The sequence below is a fragment of the Helianthus annuus genome, chromosome 2 (genome assembly GCF_002127325.2).
Source record: "Helianthus annuus cultivar XRQ/B chromosome 2, HanXRQr2.0-SUNRISE, whole genome shotgun sequence".
Classification (NCBI taxonomy): Eukaryota; Viridiplantae; Streptophyta; class Magnoliopsida; order Asterales; family Asteraceae; genus Helianthus; species Helianthus annuus.
In genome coordinates this window covers 173307757-173321807 of record NC_035434.2, presented here as the reverse complement: position 1 = coordinate 173321807, position 14051 = coordinate 173307757, and the positions used below count along the sequence as shown (strand labels likewise).

General features: G+C 38.2%; 2 protein-coding genes across 2 annotated transcripts; one reads left to right on the top strand and one right to left on the bottom strand.

The window, feature by feature from the left end:
* The first annotated feature begins 332 nt into the window (after positions 1–332).
* On the top strand, positions 333–7533 carry LOC110927275 (selenium-binding protein 1). The gene is made up of 7 exons (XM_022170934.2): positions 333–505; positions 2513–2708; positions 2830–3057; positions 4300–4531; positions 5829–5936; positions 6031–6303; positions 7134–7533. Exons 1-7 carry the CDS (start codon positions 391–393, stop codon positions 7413–7415), a joined length of 1434 nt encoding a protein of 477 aa, XP_022026626.1. The 5' UTR covers positions 333–390; the 3' UTR covers positions 7416–7533.
* A 1242-nt stretch (positions 7534–8775) lies between these two features.
* On the bottom strand, positions 8776–13219 carry LOC110927274. Its single transcript, XM_022170933.2, has 7 exons — positions 12548–13219; positions 11823–11919; positions 11360–11721; positions 10780–10882; positions 9852–10696; positions 9644–9742; positions 8776–8986 (listed from the first exon to the last, which is right to left on the bottom strand). Exons 1-7 carry the CDS (start codon positions 13208–13210, stop codon positions 8897–8899), a joined length of 2259 nt encoding a protein of 752 aa, XP_022026625.1. The 5' UTR covers positions 13211–13219; the 3' UTR covers positions 8776–8896.
* Between the last annotated feature and the right edge of the window lie 832 nt (positions 13220–14051).

Below are 14051 nucleotides of genomic sequence, written 5' to 3'. Positions count from 1 at the left end.
GAGGAAACAGACAAAATAGCAGGACTTTATAAGACAAATATGCCCTGATTTCACTTTTGGATCAAAATGACAATAAAACTGAAACCACAGGGACATAGATGCAAAAGGTTTCAGTTTTGGACTAAAGTGTCAAAAGTGACCAAACCTCAGGGACCAAAATGGCAGTTTACTCTTAAATTTGTGTGTTGTTGAGGGAAAATAATGCAAATCAGATGAAATATAAGGAGGTGAAACAAACTTATGACAAACCGAATTGGAAGATACCTGGAAAAGCAGTCACAATCACGTGCAAGTAACAAATATGTACCTGTCACCTCACCTCTCATCAGTTCCTTCTATGTCTATATATCATTCATCTACTGCAACTGATTACAGACCACAATCAACAAGATGGCTCGAGAGGCTAACCACAGTTGCTGCAAGAAGGGCCCTGGTTATGCCACACCGGTTGACGCCATGGCTGGCCCCAAAGAGTCTCTTATCTACGTCACATGTGTCTACACAGGTATATTATATAATTTCATCATATATTTTTCTATCTTATGATTAACTAATCCAGTGGTGGCGGAACTACAACTTTTTATCAAAGTGTCATCTTAAGATCACAAGGCTTTTTTGTCTATCGACTACAACTAAAGGGTCCGAAACATGTTTTTCTAGAAAAATCTAGATTTTTATATATACAAAACTCGTGACGGAGTTTGACCAAAAGTTTCAGAGGCGGAAAGTCAGGGACCCAATTTATATATTGAATAAATATTTAGGCAATTTTCGGACGAAAATCCGAAATTTTACAGTTCTAGCCAAAACATTGGGGGGGGGGGGGTTGCGTCTGCTCTTGACCCCTCTTTGGTTCCGCCTGTTTAAGTTGATTTTGGTTTGGAATTTGTTTTTAATTAGACTTGAATCCGGACTTTGCTACTTGATTAACTTAGGCGGTCTCTGAATTCGGGGGTCCTTGTGGGTAGGGGTGCAAACGAGCCGAGCCGAGCCCGAGCTCGGCTCGATTCGAGTTTCGTTTTCAAAGCTCGAGCTTGGCTCGTTTGTATTTTCTCAAGCTCGAGCTCGGCTCGGGCTCGGCTCGTTTATTAGCTATTAATTAGTATATTAAATAAAAATAATATAAATAATAGACTTTTTAGGCTCGCGAGCTCGATAAGTGAAGCTCGGGCTCGGGCTCGTTTACTAAATAAGCTTATTTTCGGCTTGTAAACAAGTTTAAATAAGCTCGGCTCGACCCGGTTTGTTTACACTAAGGCTCGACGAGCCTAACGAGCTTCACATGCGAGGCTCGAGCTCGGGCTCGACAAACAAACGAGCTTTGTTTTGAGGCTCAAGCTCGGCTCGGGCTCGATAAGGCTCGGCTCGTTTCGAGCTTTTTCTCGAGCCGATCTCGAGTAGCTCGCGAGCCGCTCGGCTCGTTTGCACCCCTACTTGTGGGTATGTGAGATCGAGTTGAAAAATGGGTCCTTAATATGAATTTATATATAAAAAAAAAAAATCAGTAATAGGACGATAAATTGGCCCGAAATTGGCCAAAACTATATAGGCTAATCTTTACTATTTTTTTGTAGGGTTTTAAATTTAATTATGGGCTTTTGTTTTAAAAATCTGTATATAAAAAATATATAAAAAGAATTAAAAGTTTTGGGCCCGGGAGAGTGAGCTCTGAAAGATCACCGACCCTGCAATGGCCCGGGCCCGACCTAGATTAAGTTGGTTTTAAGTTTGATGAAGATGCGTGTATTGAATATTGCTACCTGATTAAGTTAATTCTATGTATAATTATTATGTGAATTATGTTGGTAATTTGGAAATAGAGGATAGTGATTTAAGTCCACTGACGGTGATGAGGGTGTGCGGGGAGGACCACCGTACAGTACAGGGCCTGTGATTTTGAGGGGCACGTGTTTTTTTTTTAATCTGATATATTTATGTTAATTTAAAAAAAAAAGACTAGTATACTCATACCGACTCCAAGACAGACCCTTTTTACAAAACAATTTTTATGATTTAGAAGTTAGCCCATTGACATTAGGTTTAATGAGCCAAGTCATGTGGCAATCGGCCATAGTCGGGTTGTCTCAACTATCGGACCAAAATTTAATCATCTCATCCGGTGTTTCAACGTTTTTTCTACAATTTTAGCAATATTAAAATAACCTTATTATTAAAACGTATTAATCTTTGATTTGAGTAAGAGTTAATCCCGTTTTTCGTCCTTGTGGTTTGGTCATTTCACCAACACTTAACAGAATAAATGGATGGAGTTAACGGAGGTGGACTGTAATAGTTACGAAAGTGAAATCACAAGAACTGTTTTGGCAATTTTTAAACTAATAGACTGAAATGGTGATTTTTGACAAACCACAGGGACGAAAAACGTAATTAACTCTTTGAGTAATTTACGTGTTTATGCGGAGTGTATCATAACATGTTACATACAGATAGAAGTTAGTGATTTCTTCTGTAAATTAAGAAAACATTTCTTTGTGTTTTTGGTAAATTTTAGGAACAGGAAAGGACAAACCAGATTTCCTAGGAACAGTCGACGTGGACCCCGCCTCGAAAACATATTCACAAGTCATCCACAGGCTGCCAATGCCTAATGTAGGCGATGAGTTGCATCATTCCGGTTGGAATGCCTGCAGTTCATGTTACGGCGATTCATCTGCCTCGCGTCGTTTCCTCGTTCTCCCGGCTCTTGTGTACGTATCGTTATTCGTTAACCGCCAACACGAAAACAGTTGACTTTTAATGGTCAACAGACTAGTTTTAGCATTTAGCCTCATAAGTTCTTAAACCTTTGTTTGTGTTTCATATTTTCAGGTCGGGTAGAATATACGCTGTTGACACACAAAAGGATCCGCGGGCCCCCACCTTTCATAAGGCGGTTGAGCCCGCTGACATCGCGAGCAAAACCGGGCTCGCGTATCCCCACACCGCTCATTGTCTTGCTTCTGGTGACATAATGGTCTCCTGCCTCGGAGACAAAGAAGGGAAGGCCGAAGGGAACGGTTTTCTTCTTCTCGACTCAGATTTCAATGTGAAAGGAAGGTATAATATGATTTAAATTTGCATGTTTAGAAGTGGCGAAATGAGGTAGTCATGTCATGCGGGTTGGGTACAGTGGCGGACCCAGAAATTATTTGTTGGGGGTGCGGATGAGTGGTTCAAGCATATTTTCAGGGGGTGCGGTCAAGTTTTTTGCCTAAAAAATACACTAAATTTGTTTTTTCAAGGGGTGCGCCCGCCCACCCTGGACTTAATGTAGGTCCGCCCATGGTTGGGTAATGGGTCAAAAAAAGTATTTTACACTATTACGGGTGATAAATGGCTAGTGTACGCGAGTTGGTGGGTCGAACCTGACATGAATCCAGAAATTGTGTCAAGACTACTCAAGACACATGAACCTGAACACGACACGAATTTTCGTGGCCCGTTTAACCCAAAAATTTATTTTATTTTTCTGCACATTAATACTCTAAACTATAAAGTTACAAATTTACCATTTTAATATGAATGTATCTAAAATAATTATTGTAAAGAGTAAATTACGTTTTTGGCCCCTGTGGTTATATCGCTTTTACTATATTAGCCCAAAATAAAAATTTTTAACATATCTGCCCCCATGGTCTCTATAACTAACCATTTTGGCCCCTAAGTCTAGAGATCATGGGGGCCAAAATGGTTAGTTATAGAGACCATGGGGGCCAAAATGGTTAGACTTAGGGGCCAAAATGGTTAGTTATAGAGACCATAGGGGCAGATATGTTAAAAATTCTTATTTTGGGCTAATATAGTAAAAGTCATATAACCACAGGGGCCAAAAATATAATTTACTCTATTGTAAACTTTAAAATCTGATATTTTTTTCTTTTAGTCTAACTACCCAATCCGTTCAGGCAGGGGCGTAGCTTTATGGGGGCGGGAGGGGGCGGCCGACCCCCCGAACTTTTCGCTCAGTAGTGGAGAGTATGTAGTTTTCATTTAAAATTTTTTTTGGGTATATACGTTTTTTACCCCCTGGTTTTATAGAAAATTTTGGTATATACGTTTTCAACCCTCCGGTCGGAAATCTCAAGCTTCACCACTGCTAGGCATATGACATAGAAAACTTTTAGAAAAAAACAAGTATAAAATTAAACAGGTTAAACGGGTCAACCCACGAACCCCCCAGGATGACTCTCAAGTCTCAACACAAGTGTTCACGGGTTCGTCACGAAAATGGCCCCAGCCCGTTTAGGCTAAACCCAAACATGCGAATTTCATGCGAATTTTGATATTCTTATAATTTAGGTGGGAGAAGCCTGGGCATAGTCCATTGTTTGGTTATGATTATTGGTACCAACCTCGACATAAAACCATGATTAGTACATCATGGGGTGCCCCGTCTGCTTTTACGCAAGGATTCAATCTTCAACATGTTGCAGACGGTTTATATGGCCGTCATTTGCACGTATACAGCTGGCCAGAGGGTGAAATAAAACAAACAATTGATTTGGGACCTGATGGACTCCTGCCATTAGAGGTGAGTGCTTGAAGAAATCCCAAAATGATGCATCATGGTTAGGAGTGTAAACGAGCCGAGCCGAGCCCGATTAGGCTCGAGCTCGGCTCGTTATGTTTTTATGAAGCTCGAGCTCAAGCTCGGCTCGGTTCGAGCCTACTTCTCTGAGCTCGAGCTCGGCTCGCGAGTAAAACCCAAAGCTCGAGCTCGGCTCGACTCGGCTCGAGCTATTTCGAGAACAACCTCAAATGAGCTAAAAGCTCGGCTCGAGCTCGTTTCAAGAGCGATTAAGCGAGCCAAAGCTCGGCTCGAGCTCGGCGCACCAATGTTACCATCATCATTATTATATTATATATAAAAAACTAAAATTTTGTTTAGGCTCGTTTGGGCTCGCGAGCCTAAACGAGCTTTGTATTTCAGGCTCGAGCTCGGGCTCGATAACTAAACGAGCTCTATTTCAGGCTCGAGCTCGGGCTCGTTAAGGCTCGACTCGTTCGAGCTTTTAACCGAGCCGATCACGAGTAGCTCTCGAGCCTCTGGGCTTGTTTACACCCCTAATCATGGTGTTTTTTTTAAGTAATTATCGTGACGTGAAGTCGCGAAAACCAGTTTTCAGAAAAGGCTAAAATGAAAGATTGATAGTTCTCTATAAAAGTTTTATATTTACTCGGAAAAAAAAAAGAGTAAAATGTCATTTTCGTCCTTGAGGTTTGGCCACTTTTGCGACGTTTGTCCAAAGGTTTGTTTTTCAACTCGTTAACTCCATCAATTTTCTCCGTTAAATGAGGGGCATTTCCTTTATTTTAGCACCTCTGTTGACTTTCTCCCCACGCAAACCCTTTAACCATCACAAAAAAAAGTCTAAAAAGACGAAAATACCCCTGACTTAACGTTAAGAAATGAATCGAGTTAACAAGTAGGATGAAAATGGCAAGATTTCAAACCTTATGGATCCAGATGCGGAAAAACAAACCTTTCGACGAAAGTCGCCAAACCTCAGGGACGAAAATGGCATTTCATTAAAAAAAAATCAGCATGGTCAAAGTTACCGACAAATATTTTGAAAGATTGATCGTTCTGTAAAAAACTTTCTGTAAAAAAAAAAAAAAAAAAAAAAAACTGAACATTTATTCGTTTTTTTACTTTTTTTCAGGACAAAAAAAATTGACATCTGAAATAATAACTGGATCAAAACCGTTACGTTTTATGCAGTTAACCCTTGTGACAATGTTGTTATTATGGCTACCAAATTACATTCCTATTCCTATTTAATAAAATACCAATATTCATGAATACACATTTATTCTGTTATTCACAGATAAGGTTTTTGCATGACCCGACTAAAGCTACAGGGTTTGTTGGATGTGCATTGAGTAGCAACATGGTTCGGTTCTTCAAGAACTCAGACGGATCATGGAGCCATGAGGTGCAACCGTGCAAATATTATCTTTTATTTCATTTCTTTGGTTAAATCATAAAATGTCTGATAATTAATAAGCCGTCTAAATTTGGCGACTCAGGTGGCGATGAAAGTGAAACCTGTAAAGGTCCAAAACTGGATCCTACCAGAAATGCCCGGGCTTATTACGGATTTCCTAATATCTCTTGATGATCGGTTTCTATACTTTGTGAACTGGTTACATGGGGATATTAGACAGTATAATATTGTGGACCCTACAAGTCCTGTTTTGGTGGGCCAAGTTTGGGTCGGCGGGCTGTTTCAGAAAGGAAGCCCGGTAGTTGCTGAGAACGACGATGGTACTACTTATCAAGTTGACGTTCCACAAGTCAAGGTACGTGTTTTCGCCTTTTGTAACAAAAAAGAATAGGTGTATTTTTTTTTTTTTTTTGAGTTAAATGCTATTTTAGTCCCTGTGGTTTGGGTCATTTTGCCAGTTTAGTCCAAAGGTTTCATTTTTAACCTGTGGGTCCAAAAAGGTTTCACACTTGCCATTTTAGTCCACTTGGTTAACTTCATCTATTTTTTTTGTTAACGGGAAGGCCAATTTGGTCATTTTGAATGTAGTTCTGTTAACTAAAAGGGCATTTCGGCCATATAAAATGACCGAATTGGCCTTCTCGTTAACAGAAAAAATGGATGAAGTTAACCCAATGGACTAAAATGGCAACTGTGAAACCTTTTTGAACCCACAGGTTAAAAATGAAACCTTTGGACTAAACTGGCAAAATGACCCAAACCACAGGGACTAAAATGATATTTAACTCTTTTTTTTTTTACCAAAAGTAACATTTTGTAGCACATTTAATGGTGACGTCATGCCAACGTCATTAAAAAAACAGGTACCACTTCACCAAATTGGCAACTTTACATGTTACAGAAGGTTACTTGCATATAATGTTAAAAAGTTGAAAATTTTCTTTATGTAATGTAATATAAATCGAACTTCGCGTAAAAAGTCAACATCGTCAAAAGTGATTATTCATGTAATCACTTTTGGGTCATGTTTAAAAAGGGTAATTAGGTAATTTTGTAGTTACCCTGACGACATTTATTTTTGTTGTAGTTAGTGTTATATTGATTATTTGACCCCTAATCAAATAACTAGAAACATTATTTGTTTATCAAAACATCATTAATCGGTTTCATGATTGTTTCATTTAGGGACACCGATTGATAGGGGGCCCGCAGATGATTCAACTGAGCTTAGACGGGAAACGTTTGTATGTTACAAACTCGTTATTTAGCAAATGGGACAAGCAGTTTTATCCGGAAGTTGTGGAAAAAGGATCTCACATGTTACAAATTGATGTCAATGTTGAAGAGGGTGGACTTTCTATTAACCCTAATTTCTATGTTGACTTTGGAGCTGAACCTGATGGACCTTGTTTGGCTCATGAAATGAGATATCCAGGTGGTGACTGCACCTCAGATATTTGGGTATAAACCATAAATATGGTCACTGCAAAAGTAATACTAATAAAGCTATTTGACATAAAACTTTGAGTTATGTACTTTGTATTTGAAATGAAGTTTCCATTTTACTTTTTGATGTTGAACTGAATATGCTACAAGTCATGATGCACAAGATCTTAATTCTTAAGTGTCATCTAGGGCCAAAAGTTGATAGATCTTTTAGAGATAAATATGTGTCCAACTTTGATTAGGGGGTACGGTGTGGCATCGGTGAAACGCGGTAAACTTGGTTTACCAAAGTGGAAAACCAATGCCAGCATAAGTTTACCGATCAAAGTGGGTTTCGTGCGGTGAACCTTCACCGAATCGGGGAGAGGGAGGAAGGGGGGAGAGAGAGAGAGAGAGAGGGGTATGTGGTGGGGTCCATGTCTTCTCAACCAATCACACATTTTTTTAATAGTTTACCTATTCCAAAGTGTCTAACCACCGCCAACGTTTTTGAGCAATAGGTAAACAAAATAGGTAAAATGACGTGACACTGTTTGATTGGGTAATTTGAGAGTTTACCTATTCAAAGTGTCTAACCACACCCTACACCCTTATAAGCTTGCTTTGTTGGTTTACGCGTTCAATACATAACCAATATTAAGTAGAAAATTGAAAAATGGCATAAATACTTTTTTAATTTCTCTTAGATTTTCAAGAATAAATACATCAAATCTACACACTAAGGCTATATGGTGTGGAATAAAGCCTCTAGGGGCTTCATAATGCCACCTAGCACCACATATGCGACAAGTTAGCAGGGCGCTTTATATATGCGGCAAGCAAGGTGGGCCTCCCTTTTTTTCATTCTCACGCCAGCTAAGGGCTTAGCAGACCACTCCATACTTCCATAGCGACTCTTTTTGGCGCCAAGGGGACGCTAGCCCACACAATCCAGCCTAAAGGATTTAAATTCCCAACTCCTTGTGAAGCACACCACTTAACCACACAGATGCCCTCTCAAAGACACTATACATACATGCACATGTTCATTTGATATTGTTGAACAAAGGAGATTTAATAAAAGTGTATAAAGGTTGTTGATGCATTTTAAATTTTGACAGGTTGCATACTTGATACTTGTTTAGTTAATAGGGATGAGCATTTGGTATCAAATCCCGATCCCGTCCTGATACCGGAAACGATATCCACTTTTTGGCATTTTTGGTATCAGTACCGGTAAAATACTGAGTTTTACCTTCAAATACCACTACCGTACCGATACCATACGGTACCAACATAATTCAGTATCGGTATCGATACCCAGTTTTAGCAAAATTCGGGATCGGGACGGGATTGGGATTTGCTCATCCCTAGTTTCGAGTGACTAATATAAATCCAATACTAACTTGAAATAATTCATTGCCTTTTGTATATCCCATCTCATACATGTAAAACACAAGTCTCATGAATATAAAACCCATCTCAAAAAAATCTACATTGTATCAAAATATTAATCAAGACAACTACACACTCTTCTTTCCATAATTCTGATTTTTTGAAATGAATTTTTCTTCAATCTTGTTGGCGAATGTCACCTTCGGCCGCAACAAATTCTGTTACATCATAAAAACCAATGTACTTGTTAAACTTTTTCTAGAAATACTTTAAATCCAACCCGACCCGTTTGACCATGTACCAAATTGACCCATTTTTGTTATGTCATGTTAATAAGAAGATAATGATATCCAACCCGACCCGTTTGACCATGTACCAAGTTGACCCGTTTTTGTTATGTCGTGTTAATAAGAAGATAATGATATCCAACCCGACCCGTTTTACCATGTACCAAGTTGACCCATTTTTGTTATGTCATGTTAATAAGAAGATAATGATATCCAACCCGACCCGTTTGACCATGTACCAAGTTGACCCGTTTTTGTTATGTCATGTTAATAAGAAGATAATGATAACCAACCCGACCCGTTTTACCATGTACCAAGTTGACCCATTTTTGTTATGTCATGTTAATTAGAAGATAATGATATCCAACCCGACCCGTTTGACCATGTACCAAGTTGACCCGTTTTTGTTATGTCATGTTAATAAGAAGATAATGATATCCAACCCGACCCGTTTGACCATGTACCAAGTTGACCCGTTTTTGTTATGTCATGTTAATAAAAAGATAATGATATCCAACCCGACCCGTTTGACTATGTACCAAGTTGACCCGTTTTTGTTATGCCGTGTTAATAAGAAGATAATAATACCATGCTTCTGCAGTGAAAACTTAGATCCTCGTTCATTTGTGCCAAACGGGCTCTGGCTTCTTGTTCTTTATACAAAGCTTTTGCACACGCATCTTTCACCTGAAGTACACATCAAAAACAGTGTAAATTGTAAACCAAGTAACCAACCCGATGTTAAAACGGTAAAATTCTTAGAAAAGCAATAAACGATGGAATGAGGATGTAATACCAGTTTTTCTTTATCAGCATCAAGAGTAGAAGTTGTTTCTAGAATGTTCCGAAGATATGACAAATCGTTTATCAGCTCCAATGCAACTTCCTCAGCATCATGCATCTGATTTTTTGAAAACTCGAACGATCTTTCGGCATGTAGACGAAAAGATGTGCAATTCAAACAGTTGCAGATCCCTCTGCACCCTCTCGGATTTCTCTTCAAAATTCCACTTCTAATAATTTCTCCTTGAGTTTCGGGAACCTGCAGCAGATATTGTTGTGGACTTTCTTTGACTTTACCGTAACTTTGCTCAATGCATAGTGGTGAGGTATTAGAAGTTGGACTTTCTTTGACTATTTTCAGATGGTCTTCTCTGTCACTCTGTTCAATGCATAGTGGTGCCGCTTTAGAAGTCGCTTCAATGCACGACGGTGCAGCGTTAGAAGTTGGTTCAACACACAACGGTGCGGCTTCGGAAGTTGCTCTAATGCACAGCGGTGCAGGGTTAAAAGTTGGTTCTTCGACGAGTTTCAAATTAACTTTAGGTGGTGACTGTTCCGTTTTTATACAACTGTCGGTTTTAACAGCGTCAACTTGCAAATTTACCTCCAACTGTGAGACGGATCCACTCCTCGCTTTATTTGGCGTATTAGCATCCGAAATATTGTCATTTGAAACTAAAGTAACTGGCTTTGTTATATCGGTTGATATATCCACTGGGGTCAGTGTAGACGTAGGAGAATTTGACGCCTCATCTGTGGTAGTTAATTTCTCATTTTTATGCAACGGTTGTGTTGGTGGCTGTTGATTTTGCTTTATAGCGTTCTCAAGGTTTAACGATTTGTTGTCGTTTAACGGACCTATCAAAAAACACAAACAAAAAATTAGAAAAAAAAAACCTAAAATAACACATAGTTCTTAATTGAGTGAATAAAATATTTACATGAATAATCTTCAGCAACACTCATCAGAAATGGAAGCAATCTTCTATGACTAAAGGAAGTCGGAGTTTGCAGTAGTTTCTGTCTTGAACACGACTTAAGTGCCTATATAATAAACAACAGCCGGTATATAGAAAATATTAGCCGTCAAAACGCACACAAAATAAAGCGGATTTGACATCCAAATCAAAATTTTATTAAAAAACATGACACATAGGGTTAAATAAGAGTCCAAACAAAAAAAAATCGAAACGGACCGGGCTTAAACAAGGTCAAGCCCGAGCCCTAAACAAGCTCGTTTAGTAAACAAACCTGAGCCCAAGAATTGCTTATCAAACTCAAGCCGGTTTGTGAGCCTAAACTAAGCCTATTGTTAATATGTTTTTTATTAATATATTAAATTTATATTTAAATAATAACAATTAATATTTATAAATTTATGAAAAAATAGCTAAACTATATATAAAATAATTATTATAATTAATGTAAATTACGAGCTTTAGAAACAAAGCTAGAATCATTTTTGCACCCCTAGGGTTAAAAATTATCAACCAGGTATAAACATTGGAGACTGAACATTACCCGCGTAGATGTTGGCTTTACAAGCACACCCGATGAGACGTCATCGGCCTTGGATTTATTATAAGTAATTGAATCAGATGGTGGTGTCATCTGCTCACACTTTAATGTGTCATTTGCAACATCTTCTTGAGTTTTCTGCACCACATCTGAACTCTCAACAGTGCTAACTAAACCAGCATTCGCACCGTTCGATAATTGTTGTTCACCGCTTTTAGCGTTATTCATCAAACCATCTGCCAATTTGCTAGAATTGGATAGTGGAACAATGTCTTCATCTTTAAGCACAACCGTATTGGAAACTGGATTACTTGACTTCAAACTTTTGGGCAGTGTTGCCTCAATTATCTCAAAACTGGAAGAATCTGCAATTAAAACTAGCAAACTTTAACAAAAAATCTAGTGATCTAACGAATAAGATTGATGCGTAAACAAGTAATGAGATGGAATTGAGTTGTGTGTTTACCATCACTCCCTGAATCCATTAAATAAGGAAGCAACCTTCTATAATTAAATGAAGTTGGACTCTTAAATACCTTCCTTCGGCCACGCAAACTTGTAACCTATCATTTAGTTCCATAGATCACAACTTTAATACAAGATCTAACGTATATTCAAGTTGATCATAATAATGCTTAATAATTGGAAAAAATCACATTAAAACCCCAATTTTTTTATCATTTGAACATTGCTTAATAATTAGAATAAAGGTTAGACTTTTGATACCCAATAATTCATAAATTCAAAAACGGAGATGATTACAGACTAATAGCAGGTAGACAAGCAACAGGTTGCGCCGCTACCCCCTTCTGAATAGCAAACCCAATTAATCGCTAGTTGGTACCCGACTAGCGCCTAGCAAACTTTACGACACTACGATACAAAGATTAGGCCGCACCGATTAAACCCGGACCTGACCAACCCTAGCTTTAAAAGGTTAAGTTATCAGAAAGGTTTTTCCCATCCGAAAAAACCCGAAACCCAATTAAAACCCCAGCAAAGCAAACCTAGCATCAGCTAAACATCAACATTGAGATTCAACCTAAATATATATCTAATTAAACACATACTCATACTACAACAATTAACTAAAATACAATCAATAAAAAATTTCACACAAAAATAACATATATGTAACATAAAAGTGATGCAAACTTAATTAAGCAAAAGTAATAGTTAACAGTCTCATACCAATTGTTGACTCTTATTCATATTCATAACTCCTTTAATATCTGCAACTTCATTCACAGCAGAACTCATCTCATTCTTCACTTCAGCACTCTTATTTTCTTCCGGTGTCATCTGAACAACAACATCTTCACCTTCCGTAACATTATTATCTTTCAAATCAACAACAACAGGTTCAAAAACCCCCAAATCAGCTTCAGACACCAAAACCCTAGGGTTTACATCATCCTTCTTACAATCAGGTTCCAGATCCACTTCTCCGATGCTAACGACGTCGTTTGAAGCATCCGTAGCAGGAGAAAACACTCTCCTGGCGCGTAGATCCTTCACCGACACTTGATTAGTAACCGGATCTACTGAAACTTCTACTGAAGCTTCCAATTGTTGCTGTTTTGCTAGCGATTTGATAATATTACGGCTCCGATTGGAATCAGGTCGAGCGTAACCGGATCTATGACGGTGGAAGTAGATCTGAGAACGGCTGCGAGTGAATATGCCGCTGAAAGGATCGGATTCCGACGGCCGTTGTTTGCGTTTTCTAGATCCGATGCTTGATTCCATCGCTTCGATATTCTTCTGGTTTTGTTCAGAGTTAGGGTTTCTAGGGTTTTGTTTCTGAGTTGAAGAGAGAGAGGGGTGTGAAGATGACTGAAATAATGGTAACATACAGCGGGAAAGATTACAAAGTATGTGGTCGCATGGCGGGAAAAAGGTTTTGTTAGATGGCGGGAAATAATAATATGATCCCGCTGAAAAAGTTTTAAGCAGTGTGACTGTTTTACCCCCTTGCGCGCCTAATCAGGCCCGGTGAAGACCCTGTGCAGACTGTGCAATGGAACAAGGCCCACAAATGTGGAGGGCCCGTAATTAAAAAACGGAAAAATTACAAGTTTTGTCCTTTATTTTAATACTACTTATCAGACGGTGTTCTTTTTAACGAATTTTGACAAGTTTTGCCATTTACAAAAAATTTTGTTGCACGTTTTGTCCTTTAAGCTTAACTCAGTTAGATTTTCTTGTTAAATCTTGTCACCTAAGGGTATTTTAGTCTTTTTATCCAATTATTTAATATTATTAAAAGAATAAAACAAAATATTTTAGGGTTGACTCTTGAAATAATTGGGTAAAAATACTAAAATACCCTTGGACGACAAGATTTAACAAGAAAATATAACTGAGTTAAGCCTAAAGGACAAAACGTGCAACAAAATTCCTTGTAAAGGGCAAAGTTTGTCAAAATTCGTTAAAAATGACACCTCCTGATAATTGGTATTAAGATTTTTTTTTTGACAAAAATTGTAATTTTTTCTAAAAAAAAAAAACTGTATACTAATAAAGCCCATGGGTAGCAGGCCCAAAATGAAGTTTAAAACAAATAAACCCACTTAAAAATATGTTTTGACGGTAAGAAAAAAAAAACGCATCGGAATAGCGAAGTAAGTGATTTTGATTTTTATTATTTCAAACAAGATTAAACCTTTAACCCTGCTCTAATTTTGATTATTTC

Coding starts and splice junctions, on each gene's coding strand:
- LOC110927274 (XM_022170933.2), bottom strand. CDS start 13,210: ATGTTACCATTATTTCAGTCATCTTCACACCCCTCTCTCTCTTCAACT. Junction 10,883..11,359: donor TAAAGCCAACATCTACGCGG/GTAATGTTCAGT, acceptor TTTATTATATAG/GCACTTAAGTCGTGTTCAAG. Junction 9,743..9,851: donor ATGCTGATAAAGAAAAACTG/GTATTACATCCT, acceptor TGTGTACTTCAG/GTGAAAGATGCGTGTGCAAA.
- LOC110927275 (XM_022170934.2), top strand. CDS start 391: ATGGCTCGAGAGGCTAACCACAGTTGCTGCAAGAAGGGCCCTGGTTAT. Junction 2,709..2,829: donor CTCGTTCTCCCGGCTCTTGT/GTACGTATCGTT, acceptor TCATATTTTCAG/GTCGGGTAGAATATACGCTG. Junction 3,058..4,299: donor GATTTCAATGTGAAAGGAAG/GTATAATATGAT, acceptor CTTATAATTTAG/GTGGGAGAAGCCTGGGCATA.